This window comes from Pithys albifrons, chromosome 2 (assembly GCF_047495875.1).
Source record: "Pithys albifrons albifrons isolate INPA30051 chromosome 2, PitAlb_v1, whole genome shotgun sequence".
NCBI lineage: Eukaryota > Metazoa > Chordata > Aves > Passeriformes > Thamnophilidae > Pithys > Pithys albifrons.
This window is the reverse complement of record NC_092459.1, coordinates 27,867,626-27,884,249: the sequence shown is the minus strand read 5'-3', so window position 1 is coordinate 27,884,249 and position 16,624 is coordinate 27,867,626. Positions and strand designations below refer to the sequence as shown.

The window sequence follows — 16,624 nt, the reverse complement described above, 5'->3', positions numbered from 1 at the left end:
AATCTCTTGGTTGAAAAACATAGCTTTGGATGTGTTGGTTTGAGAGAATGATTAATTGTGACTAAAGCTTACTAGCCTGTGATTTAGCATACCCAAAATTTCTTTCCCACCTCTGCAACAGTTTGGACAAGATGGCACCTGGACAAAATAGGTAATCCTCATGTTTCCTACGTTTGAAAACAAATAAACAAACAAAGAAAAAAGCCCCTCAAAATCCAAAAGTTTGATAAGTAGGAAGCCATTGTAGATAATGCAAAACAAGCTGTGGTCTGCTGGGAACCCTTTCTGTGCTCCTAAGTCCTGTAGACCTTTTATTAACAGCTATGGCAGAAAAAAACCCCAATCAGCTTAGTTCTTTAATCTGATCAATAGGCTGTACTTACAACCTCAGAGAAACCTATTATTATAGTATTTCTCTTTGTTTCATAAAATCAGCATTTCAATTTCAGGGAACAGCCATGCCGAGAAGGATAACAGCATGTGGAAGAGACAGTCTCCCTCTCAGAAGGCTTTAGAAGAAAATTGAAGCAAGCAAATATATAAAATACATTTGAAGACTACAGAGATTTTGATTTCACAATTACAACAGTCAGAATGCTTCTGAGACTGAAGGGAATAGTGTATTTAACAGAAGCTTTAAACTGTCTAGGCTCTTTAAAAGTGGGGAAGGGGCCGAAAAGCACTAGAGGGAGCTGCTGCTCCACTTAACCCGTTTGGATTCCTGTCTTCAGCACAAATCTCTACCCGCTGCACACCTCGGTTCTCCTGGCTGAAATAACAGAGCAGTACTCAAACCCAACATCAGACAGCAAGGATGCATACCATGAATTCTGAAACAGAGGGGAATACAATGACACTTTAAAAGTCTATCATATTCAATAGACTTTAAACAAATACTCAAACAGGGGAACATACCTGGGTAGGTTTACAAAAATATTTTTATAACTGATCAATAAAAATCCTCATTGACTCCTTGACTTCTGTGAGCACAGGATTTGCTTCAAATGGAAAAAAAATTACATAAAAGAAAGCATAATACCTGGAAGAAATTGCATAGCAAATCCCACTTTAACTGAGTAGTTTAATTATCAGTTGTCAATCAATCCAAGTTTCTGACACCAATAAAGGTTTTTAACCAAAGATGTGCAGATGATGTTAAGGGACTAAAAACTCACTACAAGTATCAATTGAAAAAAAAAATCCCCAGAAATTAGGTTAGGGAAAAAAAACAGAGAAAAGATGAGATACTGATAAAAGGTTAGGAGTCTTAAATGCTGTCATAAGACAAATAGATTTTTGACTGTTGGAATGTGTCCTTATAATGCTGTCATGTGAAAGCACAGCAATTTTTGAAACTTCACAGTTTTCTCTAATTTTTACCCACAAATCCTTACCTGTACACACTGTTATTAGGACTCTCTTTTATAAGAAATCCCCTGAGTATTGTATGCTGTACACTAACTTCTTCCTCAAAGAGGCAGAACTTTCCTTCTTACAGGTTGGGGGTTTTGTCTCTTTTTTTTTTTTGGCATTACTGAGCACCTGAGTGTTCTAATACCTAAATTAAATACTTAACATCATGACATAGACTAATAAATAAATTAGGTAAATTTACTAATTTCAAACACATAGTGTGTGCTGTAGCTACCCTGATAATTAAGGACTGAATCTCCCTTTTCTCAAATACAAATTTCATATTCTTTTGAAACATCAGCCAAAGCTCAAATTTGTTTATACTGGAGAGTGTAATTTTTACATGTTCAGTCAATCTGTTAACCATTTCGTACCCCGTGTATGCCAAAAAAACCCACGCTGCAGGTGTGACAGTTCTGTTGGACTTGGGAATCGCCAAAGTGAAGACTGACAATATATCCATGTGCATGAGGCAGCTGCCTACTGTTAGTAGAGAAGGGGTAACTGGAACCACAATATAGCAAAACTGAATATGGTTTGAGCCTTGAAAAAGAGACGGGGAATGATGGATTGTGTTGAAGGGTTTTTTCGGTATGTACAAGCTGTGGCACTTTAAACAAAGTGATTCTGCCAGTGCACATTAGCAGGCATTACTGCTTTTAGAGTATGCCTTTTCTGTGCTTTATATTCTCAGTCTTGGAAGAGGAACACAAGATGGTGGTATAGCTGTATCCAAAGCAAGGAGTGCATCAAGATAGTTATACCAGAAACAAATACTTTTAACCAATATTTATGCCATGACTGCTTGAGGAATGTTTTTCTGGTATGTAGTACTGGGCTACACTACTCACACAGAGTTCCTTGTAGGGAGGTTGCCAGGCTGACAAAGTTGAGCTTTCCATTTGCTGTAAGAAAATCTGAAATACGTCTCAGTAATAGAAGCACAATTTAGCTTCCACTCAAGATTTCTGGTATATCTGTCAAGGATCATAAATCTTCCAAAGCCTGACCTGCCAGCAAATCTGTGATGGCAGAAATCTGTAATGGAGAAACAGCTTTTCACCAGCTCACAAAAAGCTAAGTAGATTAGGTCTAACATTGACCTCTGTTAGGGTTTGCTTTTTTATCCTTTAAAGGTTATTTCTGGCATTTTTATTAAAAAAGATTCTGCATCACTCCTTTCTTCTGTTTGGCCTCCTGCAGTCTGCAGGACCATTTCAGCAACATTTCAGAAAGCCCAAACTGTGCAAAAGACTAATTTTTAACTAGTTACTTTTGAACTCCATCATCAATTCCTCTTCCTGAACACATTTTCCAGGGTAAAAGTATTAATAAAATTTATGTAGTTTTTCTTTCAGATGAGGTTGGATGACATCTATTTCAATTTTGTCATTGCATCTCATGCTGCAGTGCATTATACTCTTCTCTACAAATCAGATGAGATTGAAGCGCATGAATCAAATGCTTAGATGCAGAAACTACTAGCTTTACCTATTTCAGGTAAGCAGAAAAAGGAATTATGAAATCTTTGTTTTATATTAAGAACCTAAAGCAGCAGAAGTTTACTTAATCCATGAACAGCTGTTCTGTATTTGTGCACGATGGCATTTTTACAATACAATATATAGGGAATTTTACTAATATGACCAAGTCTTCCTCTACCCAAGGAAGGCTGCATTCATTGAAGACTAATATACATCCATGCATGACTTGAATTTTAAAGAATTAGTCTTAAAAAAAAAAAGGCAGAAAAGTAAAATCCCAAACCTCTTAGATCTGAGCTAAACCCTTTAGTTCTTCATATTACAAATCCTTTCATAGAGTCATGTATTTCTTAATCTTTTTAATTCTTCAGTCAACTCATTTGAACTACAGCTGAGTGCTCATTCCAGCACTGGGTATAATCCTCCCCACCATTCAGACATTTGGCACAGGCTTCACACAGACCTTCATCTTTCAAATTACCCCTCTGAGACAGAAATTATCCCTTCTTCTACAGAGCATCACATATTTTGCTGAGGAAATGAATGCACAGTATTCATATTTAGCATACATGGCCAGTCTTTCTTTGAAATGCCAATCTTTGCTTCCTCTGCTGAAGCCTGAATCTTGTTCCTTCCCTCCTCTGTAGTCCCTCATATTTGTGGACTCAGTCCCTTCATCCTTACTGTATCAAAAGGCTAGCAATAGTAGCTGTTTGATAGAGCAGAATAAACACAGATCAACTATTTTCAGCTATAATTATGATCCAGTAGCCTGCTATAAAAATGCTAACAAAGTCTATAAGGACAGAGTGAAAATTTCCCATTTCCATTGTTAGTTACTCACAGGAGGTCCTGGTGGCCCTGGTTTTCCTGGGACGCCTGGTTTGCCTCGTCTCCCCTGGAAACAAAAAATTGCAAGAGACGTTTATAAATGCTGTGGCTAAGGACTGATCTGGAATAAGAATTTTAAGAAAAGATTTATTGCCTTACTTAGCAAAAACCCCACAAAAATCAAAAAACATCCAAAATGAATACTCTCTATCAGTCACTTAAACACTGTCTACTAGGATGGTTTTAATAGTTATGATAAACTGTATTTGCATCCCTGTAACATTTACTGTCACATTTTAAAGCTTTGTCTCAAATGTGAGTGCACATTGATAGGGCTATTAACAAAGCATCTTGATGAGGTATAAAGAAATCATATTTTGTCAGAATACAGCAGAGCTTGGGATGTTAAGCTGTGCACCAGCAGTCTGAACTGCACAGTGAGTACCTATGTGCAATATAACTTAATTAACAAACACCCATGCCCTTCTTCTCCAGGATGTGATAACAAGCACAAAAGTCAGAGATTTATCTGCAAAAACAATTCACCTTTTTCTGCATTTACTACCATCCGTGTATATATGATGCTCACGCAAATCATTTGCATTAAAACTTGAAGTCCATAAAAGTCTACTTAAGGGAGACTTTCCACTCAGACTCTTATACACTCATGCATATGTAACTATTATAATTTTTTACTACAGAGCTTTCTTGAACAACTGCTGTTTTCACATATGCTTTTTTTTTTAGATAGATCAACATAAAAATGGAAGTAATTTACAGAAATTTACATCTTTATTTCCAAGCTGAAATCTGATGCACGTTTTTAGAAACAACAGCTGAGAACAACTAATATCTAGGTGTGATGGCAAAGAAAAGAAAAAAGTACGATGCCCATTAAGCCTAAATTTTTCCCTTGCCTATGGCAAATGTAAACCAGCTTTAAGCAACAGAGGGTTGTCCTGGGGAAAACTTGGCTTAAAAAGTGAAAAAATGAAAATGCTTGCTGACAGTTCACAATTAACACATAGGAGTATTTCTGTAAGCTTTGGTTCCTATTCCTATGTCTGTTTCTGTGTTTTATTAAATAACGATCTGACACAAACTGCAGAAGTAATCTCAGGAACAGAAAGTAAAATCCAGTTTCACTCTTTCCAGGTGAAAGTCTTGATCTGAAGGAAACCCCTCTCATGCTCTGCCTTTCATTAATCTTGATATATGCTGAGGGGAACAAGATGATGACAGTAAGGGTGAAAAATCCCTCTTCCTCCCACCCTGCAGGTCACCACAGTAACCTCTTGCCTAGAAGCCAGGGACTCTCCTGAGAGAGGTCCTGAAGATATCTGAAGCCCTTCAAGTTGAAGAACCAACAAAACAGACGTTGTGGGGATGTGTTTGAACCACTGGGTTGTGCCATGTAACATGTACACTACCACCACAGTTTGGTGAAGGTCCTCTATCAGTCAGTATGTTTTAAGGGCAGCGTGAAAAAAAAACCCACCTCAGCATATTTGGAGTGCCAAATTCCTGGGTCTTAACTAGCTGAGACATGTGTTATGTGCTGAGCTGTTTAATCCCACCAGTACTTGCACATGCAGGGGTCTAACTGGGGCAGCCCATGGTAAACTTTTAGAACCCAAATATGTTACTAGGGGACTAAACTTGGATCAAGGCTATACTGCCCCTTACTACCCACCCCCAGCATGACCTCTGCTCTGCTGGTGACACTGTTCATGCAGCATTAGGACAAGCCAGAGCTGGGAACTGCTCTTGGCTAAGGATGGCCCACAAAAGGTGGGGTAGTATTTGACTTTGGTCAGTTGACTGATGCACTTCCCTAAGGAACAGAGGAGTTTGCCTGGCCTGAGAGAGGACACAGTGGTGGGACAGGCACACACGCACAAGGAACAGGAGCTGCGGTTATATAGATCTATACTTTTGGACTGATCTCTACTTCAGAAATACAGATGGAAACTAATATTCCCTGACTCAAAAAACCCCCACCCAATAAACTTCCCTTAGAAAGTATGAAAAACAGGTTGAGAGGTAATAATCGAAGGAATAAACAAAGATAAATTGTTCCATACTTTTAAAATAGTCTCTCTGAGTTATAATGATCTACAGTGTTGACTTCTTGAAGCACCTTCCTTTTCCTGTTTGGACTTATTTAAAGTATCCTGAGGATGACACTTAAAATCTCAGCAGTCTAAACAAAGTATCAAGGAAGTGTCAGGAAGAAGAAGACAGGGCTTTGACTGGCAGACACAACTGTGAACGAGGTGTTAATTACACAGGAAAACATGGAATATGTTGGGAAGGCAATTTTATCTCTGTTTACAAGATGAGCTAAAATGTGATTTATGACATAGCAAAGACAAAACTTGATTAACTTTTTGAAAAATCAGTTATAAAAAAACCCCAAAACATTGAGGGTAGTTATTTTTCACTGTCATTTATCATTTATTAATTAATAGAACACCTACCCAGTGAAACACAGAAGAAACACTTTGCCCAACCTTTTATCCAATCGTTATTAGTCATGCTGTGTTCCATGTAAAATAATCACACAGACCAGTATGAAGCATAAGCTTTTTCTAGAGTAATAGAAGTCCTTTTTTTTTTTTTTTGGTCTCCAAGCACCTTTATAAACTGGTATTCTAATTTTAATACAGAAATATGTAACAGGCTACTACCTCTTAGCAATGCCTTTCAGATTTCAGATACAAAAATTTTAATGTTAGGAATACACAAAGCTTCACCTACTTGTCAGCATTCCTGCTTCTCTATGACTTCTCATCATCAGCAAAGAAAAACATAAAATATACGCCATAGTAACAGTGTATGTAGAAAAAAATTAGTTTATATTTTTTTCAGGGTAATTAAAACAATTAGAAGAATGTTTTTGACAAGTACATTATGATCTTGCCTTGAGCAGGCCATGAGCCAGGCTGTGACTAAATATTTACAATTTGATTTTGAGTCATCCTTCTGGCAAGAGAGAAGTGGCAAACATCTCAATGTCCTCTCTGGTTTGTAGAGTGGGCTTAGCAGAGAGCCACAGTTCCCATCTCCTGCTCAGCAGCAGGTCTTGGCAGCCCCATGAAAGCTGTACTTACTGCCATACTGCTCTGCACAGCAGGCTTATTGCCTTTATTTACTTGAGTTCACTGAGCAAATGATGAGGGTATAAAAACAGTCAAAACATAAGTAAAAGTCCTAAGCATCACAGTCTTCCTTTGCCTAAATAAAAATACAATACCACCTACACTAACTTTAAGATATATGGTGTCAACAGTTGTCTAATGCTACTCAGAATATCTGAAGAACACCAGAACAATTGCTGGTTATTTCCTTTGTGCTGCATACATTTTTTGTATGCAATCAACATGATATGAAGTTTTCTACACATTACTGATACCGTATCCTATTTCCTAGACTCATGAAATGCCTGCCCCCAACTAATTTGGGACAGTTGGCTACTTACTTCCTATCCACAGAGCAGAATTCAGCTAAGATACACACACAAATAATTCAAATAACAACTGCTTGGTTAGAGGCAAAAAAAAGGACAAAATATTAAAAATAAAATAAATGAGAAATTAGGTGCTTCAGGAAACCCAGCTGAGGGCCTAGCTGGGTTAGTGGTCAGCTGTATTCTTTGTTTCTCTCTTCCTTTGCCCCTTTTGAGAACTGAAATGACTAGATGAGCTTTGCCTCACATGTGATGGAAAGCTGTTCAGAAGAGGGGCTCTATCCATCCTTCCATGGGCTTGTGCTCTGATTGTGACTGCTGCCTCTGAGCACTGCTATAGGTCCAACATACCATGCAAGGATTCAAAATCTATATTGTAAACTGCTGCTGTATCATGTCTCATCCATCCATTCGCTTATATCTAACTTTGGATGAGTAAGAGATCTAGTCCTAGTGTTTAAAAATAAGATGCTGATTGCTTAAGGATAAAATTGAGCAGAGTTATGTAGGAACAGTTACATGATTTATGGAATTTATAAAAAAACCATGCTGGAATAAGAAGGCAAAGTTTTTAGAATAAGTTCTTGTGCATTTTCATGGAAAACTGCTAATTAGTGGTTCTTGAAACACATCACCACGTTTCAAAACAGGAACTAGTTTTAGGGAAAGTAGAAATCTGGGCTTTAAAGTCTTAACTACTATAGTTGTTATTCAAGATTAATGAGGCTTATGTAGTTCGTTTGCCAAACTAAATTAAGATTCTCTTGGATAATCCTCAAAACCAGCCTGACAAAGGAACAGCTAGAACCAAAACAGAAAGCAGGTGGAAAGAAAAGACTTCTGTCTCAGAATGCCCAACCCACAGATGCCTCACCAGTGCCCTGGGTACCTAAATACAGCTATGTGAGTGGAGCTCTGGGGAGTTGAAAGACTGTTTCTTCAGATGCCCAAGGTTGCCACCAAGCAGCCAGAAAAGTCCCAGTGCCTACACTGGTCCATAGTCCAGCAGAGAGGCTTTCCTTTGTCTCAGTCCTTTAAGCTTCATAGTTTAGCTTCTCATCTGTAAACACAATCTGGTGCTCCTGGCAGTTCCCCTGGAGCTTTCACAGCTCCAACCAACTCTAACTCAGGGAAAACCCAACCCAGCCTAAAGCTGGTGAAAGTCCTCTGCTCTGTTTTATGATAAAAGCCTTGCCAGTGTGCCATTGTAGCAGAATGAGGGCAGATGGCATATGGCAGTATCAGTAAGAAAGTCAGCTCAAGAGCTAATAGGAAACAGAAGATTTGAACTAATCACAAAAATCAGAGCAATAACCCATCAGTTACTCAGCTGTGGACATCTGCTGATCAGCTGTAGGACAGGAGCATGTTCTTCAGGATCCCAATCAACTGTGACAGATTACAAACTGAATGCACAGCAAATGCAGGGTCTAAATAGTGAGTCATTATTTACCTCTACACATTTAACAAAAAAATCTGATAATCTTTCAAGAGGACTTTGACATTTAACTACCTGACTGCACAACTACTAAAGATAAGAGTTTTGTCACTAACTTTGGTAGTGTCACAATTGCATAACTTGTGGGGTTTTTTATCCTTAGAAATCTTATAGTTTGGATATTCACCTTACTAAAGTGGAAATCTGTGTCACAGAAAATAAAACCTTTTTAACTTCAATAATATAGCATTAGGACTTAAATGCGCAACTCCCTCTTCAATCCTATTAACACTGGCCTTGAGGACAAGTGTATTACAAATTAACTTGCATTAAATGTTAAACCTGAATAAACTCAGAGGAAATAAGGCCAGAAGGCAAGAAATTAAGCCTTTTGCAGAAAACAAGGGCAAGTCTGTCCTTCATATCCTACTAAAATCTTTCACAGAAACACAGCTCACAAAAGAATAGAGAGTACACAGACTTTAATCCCCTCTTTTGGAAGAAAACATTGAGTTTCCAATTTTAGGAATGATTTCCAATATCTCTATTTTCTTCACTATGGTATTACTAAAATGCTAAAAGGGAATGTGTGGCCAGACCACATAAAATTCAAATGTAACAAACATAAAAAGAAAGTCCTTAAAAAGGCATAGCAGTGCCAAGAAGTCAAATGCCACAATCTATTCTGCCAACAAATCACAACACAAAATCCATCACAAGTTTTCAAATGTATTCACAAACTTCAATTTAAATACAAAATCACTCATAGAAATAGTTTTCAGCTACACTTAGATAGTTTATACCTTAATTTTTACTTATGAAAAGTAATTTCTTATTCTCTCATATTTCTATACCTTTTGATAAAAGGCATTAAAGAAATATTAATAATAGAGTATTTGAAAGACAGTCTGAAAATTCTAAATGAGCTCTCAAAAGTAATTAAGTTCTGCTCCTCCATTAAAAATTAGATTTAAATTTCTTCAATGAAATTTAACAAGGGAATTAAAGAAAAGATAGAGTTCTTCTAATTGAAAAAGCTGTCTTTAGCATTTTAAATACATTTGTCATTCTATTTTTAGATGCCAAAGTGGGGACCACTTTTTTAAGCTGTATCTTATTTTACTGGTACTTTATTTTTAAGGTAGAGACATTCTGATAGAAAACCTGCAAATTATTTCCCTGTTTTACATTAAGCATTTTTGGACTGTTAAACACCAGAGTGAAGGAACATACAGCACTCCAACTTAAAGATAAAATCAGATTGAAGCTTTGCATACTTAAAACCAACTTACATCAAAGTCAGGAAGGACTGAGAAGATCAAAAGAGATTCCAAAACTCTAGAGCTTTAGCTGTGAAGAAAACTGTTTGTATTGTGCCAGGAGCCTGACCTACTATGCAATAATTATCATTGCTCTGTAAAGCTTGTTTTACAATTGGTTAAGTACAACATTTACTCATTGAACTAGAAACCAAATTATGTCAAAGAAATATTTAAGTTCTATAAACCAGATAAATGCAATCTGAACTTAAATTAATTTTGATGTCACTCTAAATAATTATGTTAAGAAAAATCTAACAGCTCCCCATCCATTTATTTATTTAGGAAGATTTTCCACTATTTCATAATAATTTTATTCATGTTTGATTAGAAAAACTTGTAATCTCAGAGAGTAAACTGATTATTAACATAAGGAAAGTACTGTTATTCCACAAAGTCCGACCAAACATGTAATTTTAGTGAAATCAATGCTGAATCACTAGGTATTACAAGGGACTCTCAGCTTTATGAGGCATTTAACTTATTACTAAGATAACGCTATAATAACTTCCTCTTAAGTGAAGTATTTGATATTATAAACAAAACTGTTGGAAATAAGGAAGTTCTTTCAAAAATATTTACTTCAAGACACCTGCAATGTCCCAAGGAATACAGGGTCAAGAATATCACAGGCTGTGATAACACAGAAAGATTCATAAATGCTTGAACGCAATCCATCACTGGAACCAGGAAAACCACTATGGTGAGAAATCAGTCTGTTTAAATACATATAAAACATTTAAAAAAATCCTACTAATCCAGAAAGATGAAGTTGTTGGCAGCTATGCTGAGAATAAGCTAGATCTAGTTAAATAAAAGTCATGTAAATGTCTGGGTGGGATCTCTTGAGATCACTTAATATAATCCCTCTCCTCAAGCAGGATCAATTGTGGAGGACTGTGTCTACTCAACTTCTGAGTATCTCCACAGGTGGAGACTCTACAACCTCTCTAGGCAACCTGTATCAGTATTTGACCACCTTCACAATAAGAAAGCATTTTCTTGTGTTCAGATGGAATTTTCTGATATTTAATTTGTGCCCATTCTTGTCCTGTCACTGGCTACTACTGAGGAGAATCTGGTTCCCTCTTCTTCATTCCCTCCCATCAGGTATTTATATACATTTATGGGATTCCTCTGAGCCTTCCCTATGCTGAAGAGCTTCAGCTCTCTGAGCCTCTACTTTTATGAAAAGTGCTCCAGTTCCCTTAACGTGTTTTGTGACCTTGTGCTGGACCCACTTCAGTACATCTGTGTCTTAATGTGGTCTCACCAGTGCTGATCGAACAGGAAGGATATTTCCCTGACCTGCTGGCAATGCTCCTTCAAATGCGCCCAAGGAAACTGTTGGCCTCTTTTTTTTATTTTTTTGCCATGAGGATGCACTGCTGCCTCATGGTCGGCTGCTTGTCCAGAAGGTTCTTCTCCATAAAATTTTTTCCCAGGGAGTTTGTTTCCAGTGTATACTTGTGGGATCACAAAATGTGGGAAGATTGGTTGGGAAATCTTCCGCTCCTTGGAAAACCAACAGAACTTGAAAACGACGCCAGTAACAGAGTTGAATAAACGTCTGCAGATATCGCTGTCCCTTGCATTTAAAAGAAATATAGATTGCATATGTAAACCTTGCTCGGTATCAAGAGTGTAAAACCTATGTCAAATTACTCTTTGTTCTTCTCCCCCTTGTTTCATGAATGATGGATTAGCTTTAGGCCTCTGCTGTAGACAGATATGCAAACTGTAAATTCCCTAGTTAAGAACTATTTGCATGTTGCCTGCCCCTGGATTGTAGAACCCTATATTAAGCAAGAAGCTGTACAATAACATGTCTTTATTCCTCCCTCCGAATAAAGTCCGTTTTTGACCGTCTCATATACTGGTACCTGGGGTTTTCCCTCCCTAGATGCTGGATTTTGCAATTCCCCTTGCTGAACTTCAGGTGAGTTCTCTTGCCCCAATTCCCTGCTGTATTCTGCCTCCTTGTCCAGGTTGTTAAGGAGGATGTTGGATGGTACAGGCTCTAGTAGCAGCCCTGGGGTACACCACTAGTGACTCATCTCCAAATGGGCATTGTGCCATGATGACAAATCTCTGGACCTAGTCGTTCAGCTGCTTTTCAATTCACCTCACCATCCACTCACCTAACCTGTACATTGTCAGCATGTCTATGAAGTTGATGAGATGAAATTATGGAAGATGACGTTAAAGGCTTTGCTAAAGCTGAGGCCAACAACATCCACTGCTCACCTCTCATCCACCAAGCTAGTCATGTCATAATGAAAGCATAATTTCCCTTTCATAAATCCATGCATACTACGCCAATCACTTTCTTGTCCTTTATGTATTTGGAAGTAGTTCCCAGGAGGATTTTCTCTCCCACATTCCTTGGGATTGAGGTGAAGCCTCTGGGCCTGTAGTTCCCTGGACCTCTCTTCATGAAGATGTGATATTTGCTCTCTTCCAGTCTTCAGAAACCTCTCCCAGTCACTATGACCCTTCAAAATAATCAAGAGAGGCCTTGCAATGACATCAGGCAGGTCCCTCTGCACTTGTGGAACTGACGTGGGAGGCCTCATGGACTTGCAGAGCTGTGTCCTTCATTTGAAGCTGCCTGGGTACCAAAGTCTGGCAGCAAACAGCTGTCAGCACTACTTCAGTAGCACTTGAGTCCTGTGCCTTGTGGCCATCATCTCTAAGTGTGTGTATGACAGACAAAGTTCACTGGCATCTTCTTTGTGCCCTTCTGCATGCGCTGCTGTGCAAGGTGCTGCACATCTGCCAGCTGCTTCTGCTATCACTGCACAAACTGCTGTTACACAGTCCTCACCCTGGCCCAGGCCAAACTGTGCTTGACTGTCCCTGCTCAGGGGTCAGCTAGAACAAAGGCTGCAGGCACCTGCTGGTCAAGGACAGCTAATAGAGTTTGGTAGAAGCTGTTAGATCTACCCTCACCTGGAAAAAACAGGCATCCTCAGTATCCTCAGAAGTTTCCTGAAAGCCCTTAAATCTCAGAAAAAGTGCTCAGAAGCTCAAGAAGGTATGAAGACAATCTTAAAGAAGCAGAAACTCCTGCACAAACTTGTGCATGCTGGGCCTGGCTCTTCTAAAGGCTAACTGAGAAGGAAAAATGTTCCTTTCTACATTTTAGAGTCCAGCTGTCTCAGAAAGTTGCCTTGATGATTCACATTAAGAAAAAATTCAGAATTCCCTGAATTTTAAAAATTAAGTAATATTTAGGAAAAATAGTTATAAAAATGCAACAAGTTCAGGGAAAATCCATGCTACAAAGATATCCAATTGCAATTAAGCCTTCATTTTCAAAACATTTGGAATTTTATTTTGGAAATGTAAATTTTACTGCATTTAACACAGTAAAGGCAGATTCTGTAAAACTCCATCTATTCTGTAAATTATAGGCAGTAGAAATTTTTAAGAAAGCATAGCAACACAACAGAATTATTTGAAGACTTTAGAAAATTCTCTGTGTGGGGAGCTGACAGACCTCATTGAACGTTTTTCAAAAACTAATGGAATGGTGATTAGATTATAGAGGAAAAAACTCTAAATACCTCTTAAATATAAAGGAAACATTAAAAAGAAAACCACTTGTTGGAGGCTAATGAAGGGTTAGATACTGCCTGCGTGCAAAATAAAATGTGTATTTTGAAATGTGTGGCTGACAAGAAACACTGGAAGAAAGAAATAAAGGAAACTTGCAGACTCTCTTGTCTTCCAAAAGGAAACTGTAGTTCCATGTAAGATACACTTAACTGAAAAGTGCAGGCATATTGAGAAAAGTAATGAAGTTCTGCATAACACAGAGCCAGGAAGATAGCACAGTTGTTCACTGTGGTTTAAATTCCACTCAACGCTAGGTTAGCACCCAATCTTTCTACTTTTTGTGGGTCAGTAATACTGGACCAGGGACTTTTCTGAGTAATATCCTGTTACCTTCTGAAGCTCCTGATGTCATCCCAAGCACTTGTGTAACAGTATCAAGTTGCTGCAGCACTAACATGCCTGAAGACAACATGCTGGAAACTGAAAAATTACAGATGAACATAGTGCCTGCCCACAGAATGGTCTCATGTTTCTGATACAAGAATGAGGAAAAGGGAATGAGTAGCTGTTTCTACTAGTTTATTGCTTTCAGTTTCCAAACCTAAAATCTAAAGCTCTCACTGGCCAAGGTCTCATGTCTAACAAACTATTTCACTAAAGATAAAAAACCCCTAAAAATTGTGCAAAGTCACTAATTGTAGAGCAAAAAGAAATGCTGGTCTTTTGTAAGAATAGCAACTGCTTGAGGACTCCCTGAGCCCACAGGAAAACACAACATTGGCTAACATATGTGAATGGCCTTTCTGTCTCATTTAGTATTGTCACTTACCTAAGTTGGTAGCTCTAATATGAGCCTTCTGCATGTTTCTTCAATTTCACCGTTAGCAGTTAATTTTCCTCTGTCTTTTTTCAATGTGTATCCAGAGGTCTCTAAGTTACACAGAATGACTCTCCTCCCAGCTCCTTATTAATCTAAGGCCAATTTTTAAAGGAGTTGAACACTTAAACATGCTCCTGATTTAAGTGGAAATTGTAATTTTGAATATAACAAGAACAGTATGAATGGAAAGTTGGAAGAAAAAAAAAGCTCATGTTCTCAAAGTGTGGCATTCAAATTAAACAGATATTATTAGGTGGTTTTGGAGTGGCTTTTGTTTTCCTTGATATCTTACAGTACCAGTCTGCAGAATGGACACAATATTATTTTTAGGTCTGAATAATATGCAGAAGAAAAAAATATTAGCTAGTTACACACTCAGTAATATGCTTTAATCTTCAAAAGACAGCCCCTGACAAAAGCAATAACTTCATTTAATGTGAAAGATTTGGAGGATCTGCTGGAAGTCCAGCAGAGAAACATGACATCTATAACTGAATAAAAAGGAACATTTAACAGCCATTAGATGTGCACAGTCCTGTTTGTCATTAAACAGAGCAGAGATCTTGTTACCAATGGTATGTTATTGTGTAATTAAATGTATTGGAAATGCAAAAGCACATGGGAGTTAAATTAAGCCTGCAAACAATGTTGTTAGTGCCTAGGCGGGAGCGGTCAGCAGAAAGGGTATTGTGAGCATCTTACTGGTAGAAAGATAAAGACAGATGCTGAGGCTCTAAACTCTACTGTTCCCATTGTTAGGCTCAAGGCAGCTGTGTGCATGGCAAGATTACAAAACAATCAGTGCTCCTGTTTTTATAGATGTTGGAGTGAGAAAGTATTTCAATTTTATGTGCGAGTAGGAAAATGTTCACGGGAAATGTATCAATCCCCTAATTCCTGCTGTGAAATGGAAAAAAAAAAGCCAAAGAGTATTTCCAAATTAATTTATCCACTATTAAATAACTCTAAATTTTTGCATTAAAAAAGTAAGAAGTTACAAGAGTGATGCTTCTAAAACACAGTCATATTTTTAACTGTTCCTAAAGGAGAACTAATAAACTATGTATTTCTGCAGATTTAATACTTCATGGAAAACTCTAAAATATGCTAAAATTGGATATCTGTAGCTTTTCAGAGTATCTTGGATATTTAACTGCATAATAGTAATGGTAATTATAAAATCCTTAATAAGCATGGTAATATGCTAGTAAATATACTTTAACAACATATTCACTACATAACTTTTTATTCTCCTTCACTACATTGATTTTTCTGAACAGGTTCTCAGTATGAACCTTAAATAAGTTCAACTTTCATATTTTCGAGTTCAACAAAAATGAAATTTAATACTACTTTTACAACTCAAAAAACAACCTAAAACAGCTTTGGGGCCTACATGCCATTACTAATTTTGTTCAAGAATTAGTCCTCTGTTAGTATTATTACTATTACTGGAATCATTGAACTAGTCTTTAATAATTCACTGTAGTTTACTATGATCAACAATGAGAAATATTAAATCTTTTCACTTCAGATATTTTAACTGAGGTATTAAATATCAAGATGACCAAATCAAACAAGAATTATTGAGACCCAACTTTAAAACCATAAATTGCACACAACCTAATTTATAAAAATATTGAAGTGTTTGAGTCTTAATATAGTTCCAAAATTTTAGGAACATACTAGGTTATAAACTTACAAAACTGAATTATTTCTTATGATACCACAATCAAATACTTTTTATCTGTTCTACTGAACTACCAAATTCATTAAGTCAAGGGAAACAAAACCAAAATGTGGAGAAATCAGTCAGTCAGTCAGTCAGTCAGTCAGTCAGTCAGTCAGTCAGTCAGTCAGTCACTTCACTATATTAAAATTCTGAATAACTAAAGGTTTATTTCATGTATTTGGCATAATCTACCCACCCTCCCCCACTGCCCTTTATTGCATTTCCTTCTTTGTACACGTGTGTTAAGTTCTGACACTTGTGCAAGGACATCTACAACGAGACGTGTGTCAGTAGTGGTTTCTGATAGTATTTTATATAATGACCCTAAATTCATATTTTTATGCATCTTAGATGTTGTAAGGTATCGTTCATCCCTGCAATAAAATGGAAACCGAAAAGTTTTAATAGTATTTCAGTTAAAATTCTAGCAGAAACACATTGCACAGAATCTAATGTCAACATCTGTGCTGCCAGTCATTAAAACACTTTGGATGGTT

At 37.3% G+C, this 16,624-nt stretch overlaps 1 protein-coding gene across 5 annotated transcripts in view; it reads right to left on the bottom strand.

Moving 5' to 3' along the window:
- COL19A1 (collagen type XIX alpha 1 chain) overlaps positions 1-16,624 on the bottom strand; it is a 180,628-nt gene that overhangs the window by 55,202 nt on the left and 108,802 nt on the right. For all 5 annotated transcript variants that reach the window (XM_071548523.1, XM_071548524.1, XM_071548525.1 and 2 more), the window contains one exon: positions 3,742-3,795. In XM_071548523.1, coding sequence (XP_071404624.1) covers positions 3,742-3,795 — 54 coding nt within the window. The remainder of the gene's footprint in view (positions 1-3,741; positions 3,796-16,624) is intronic.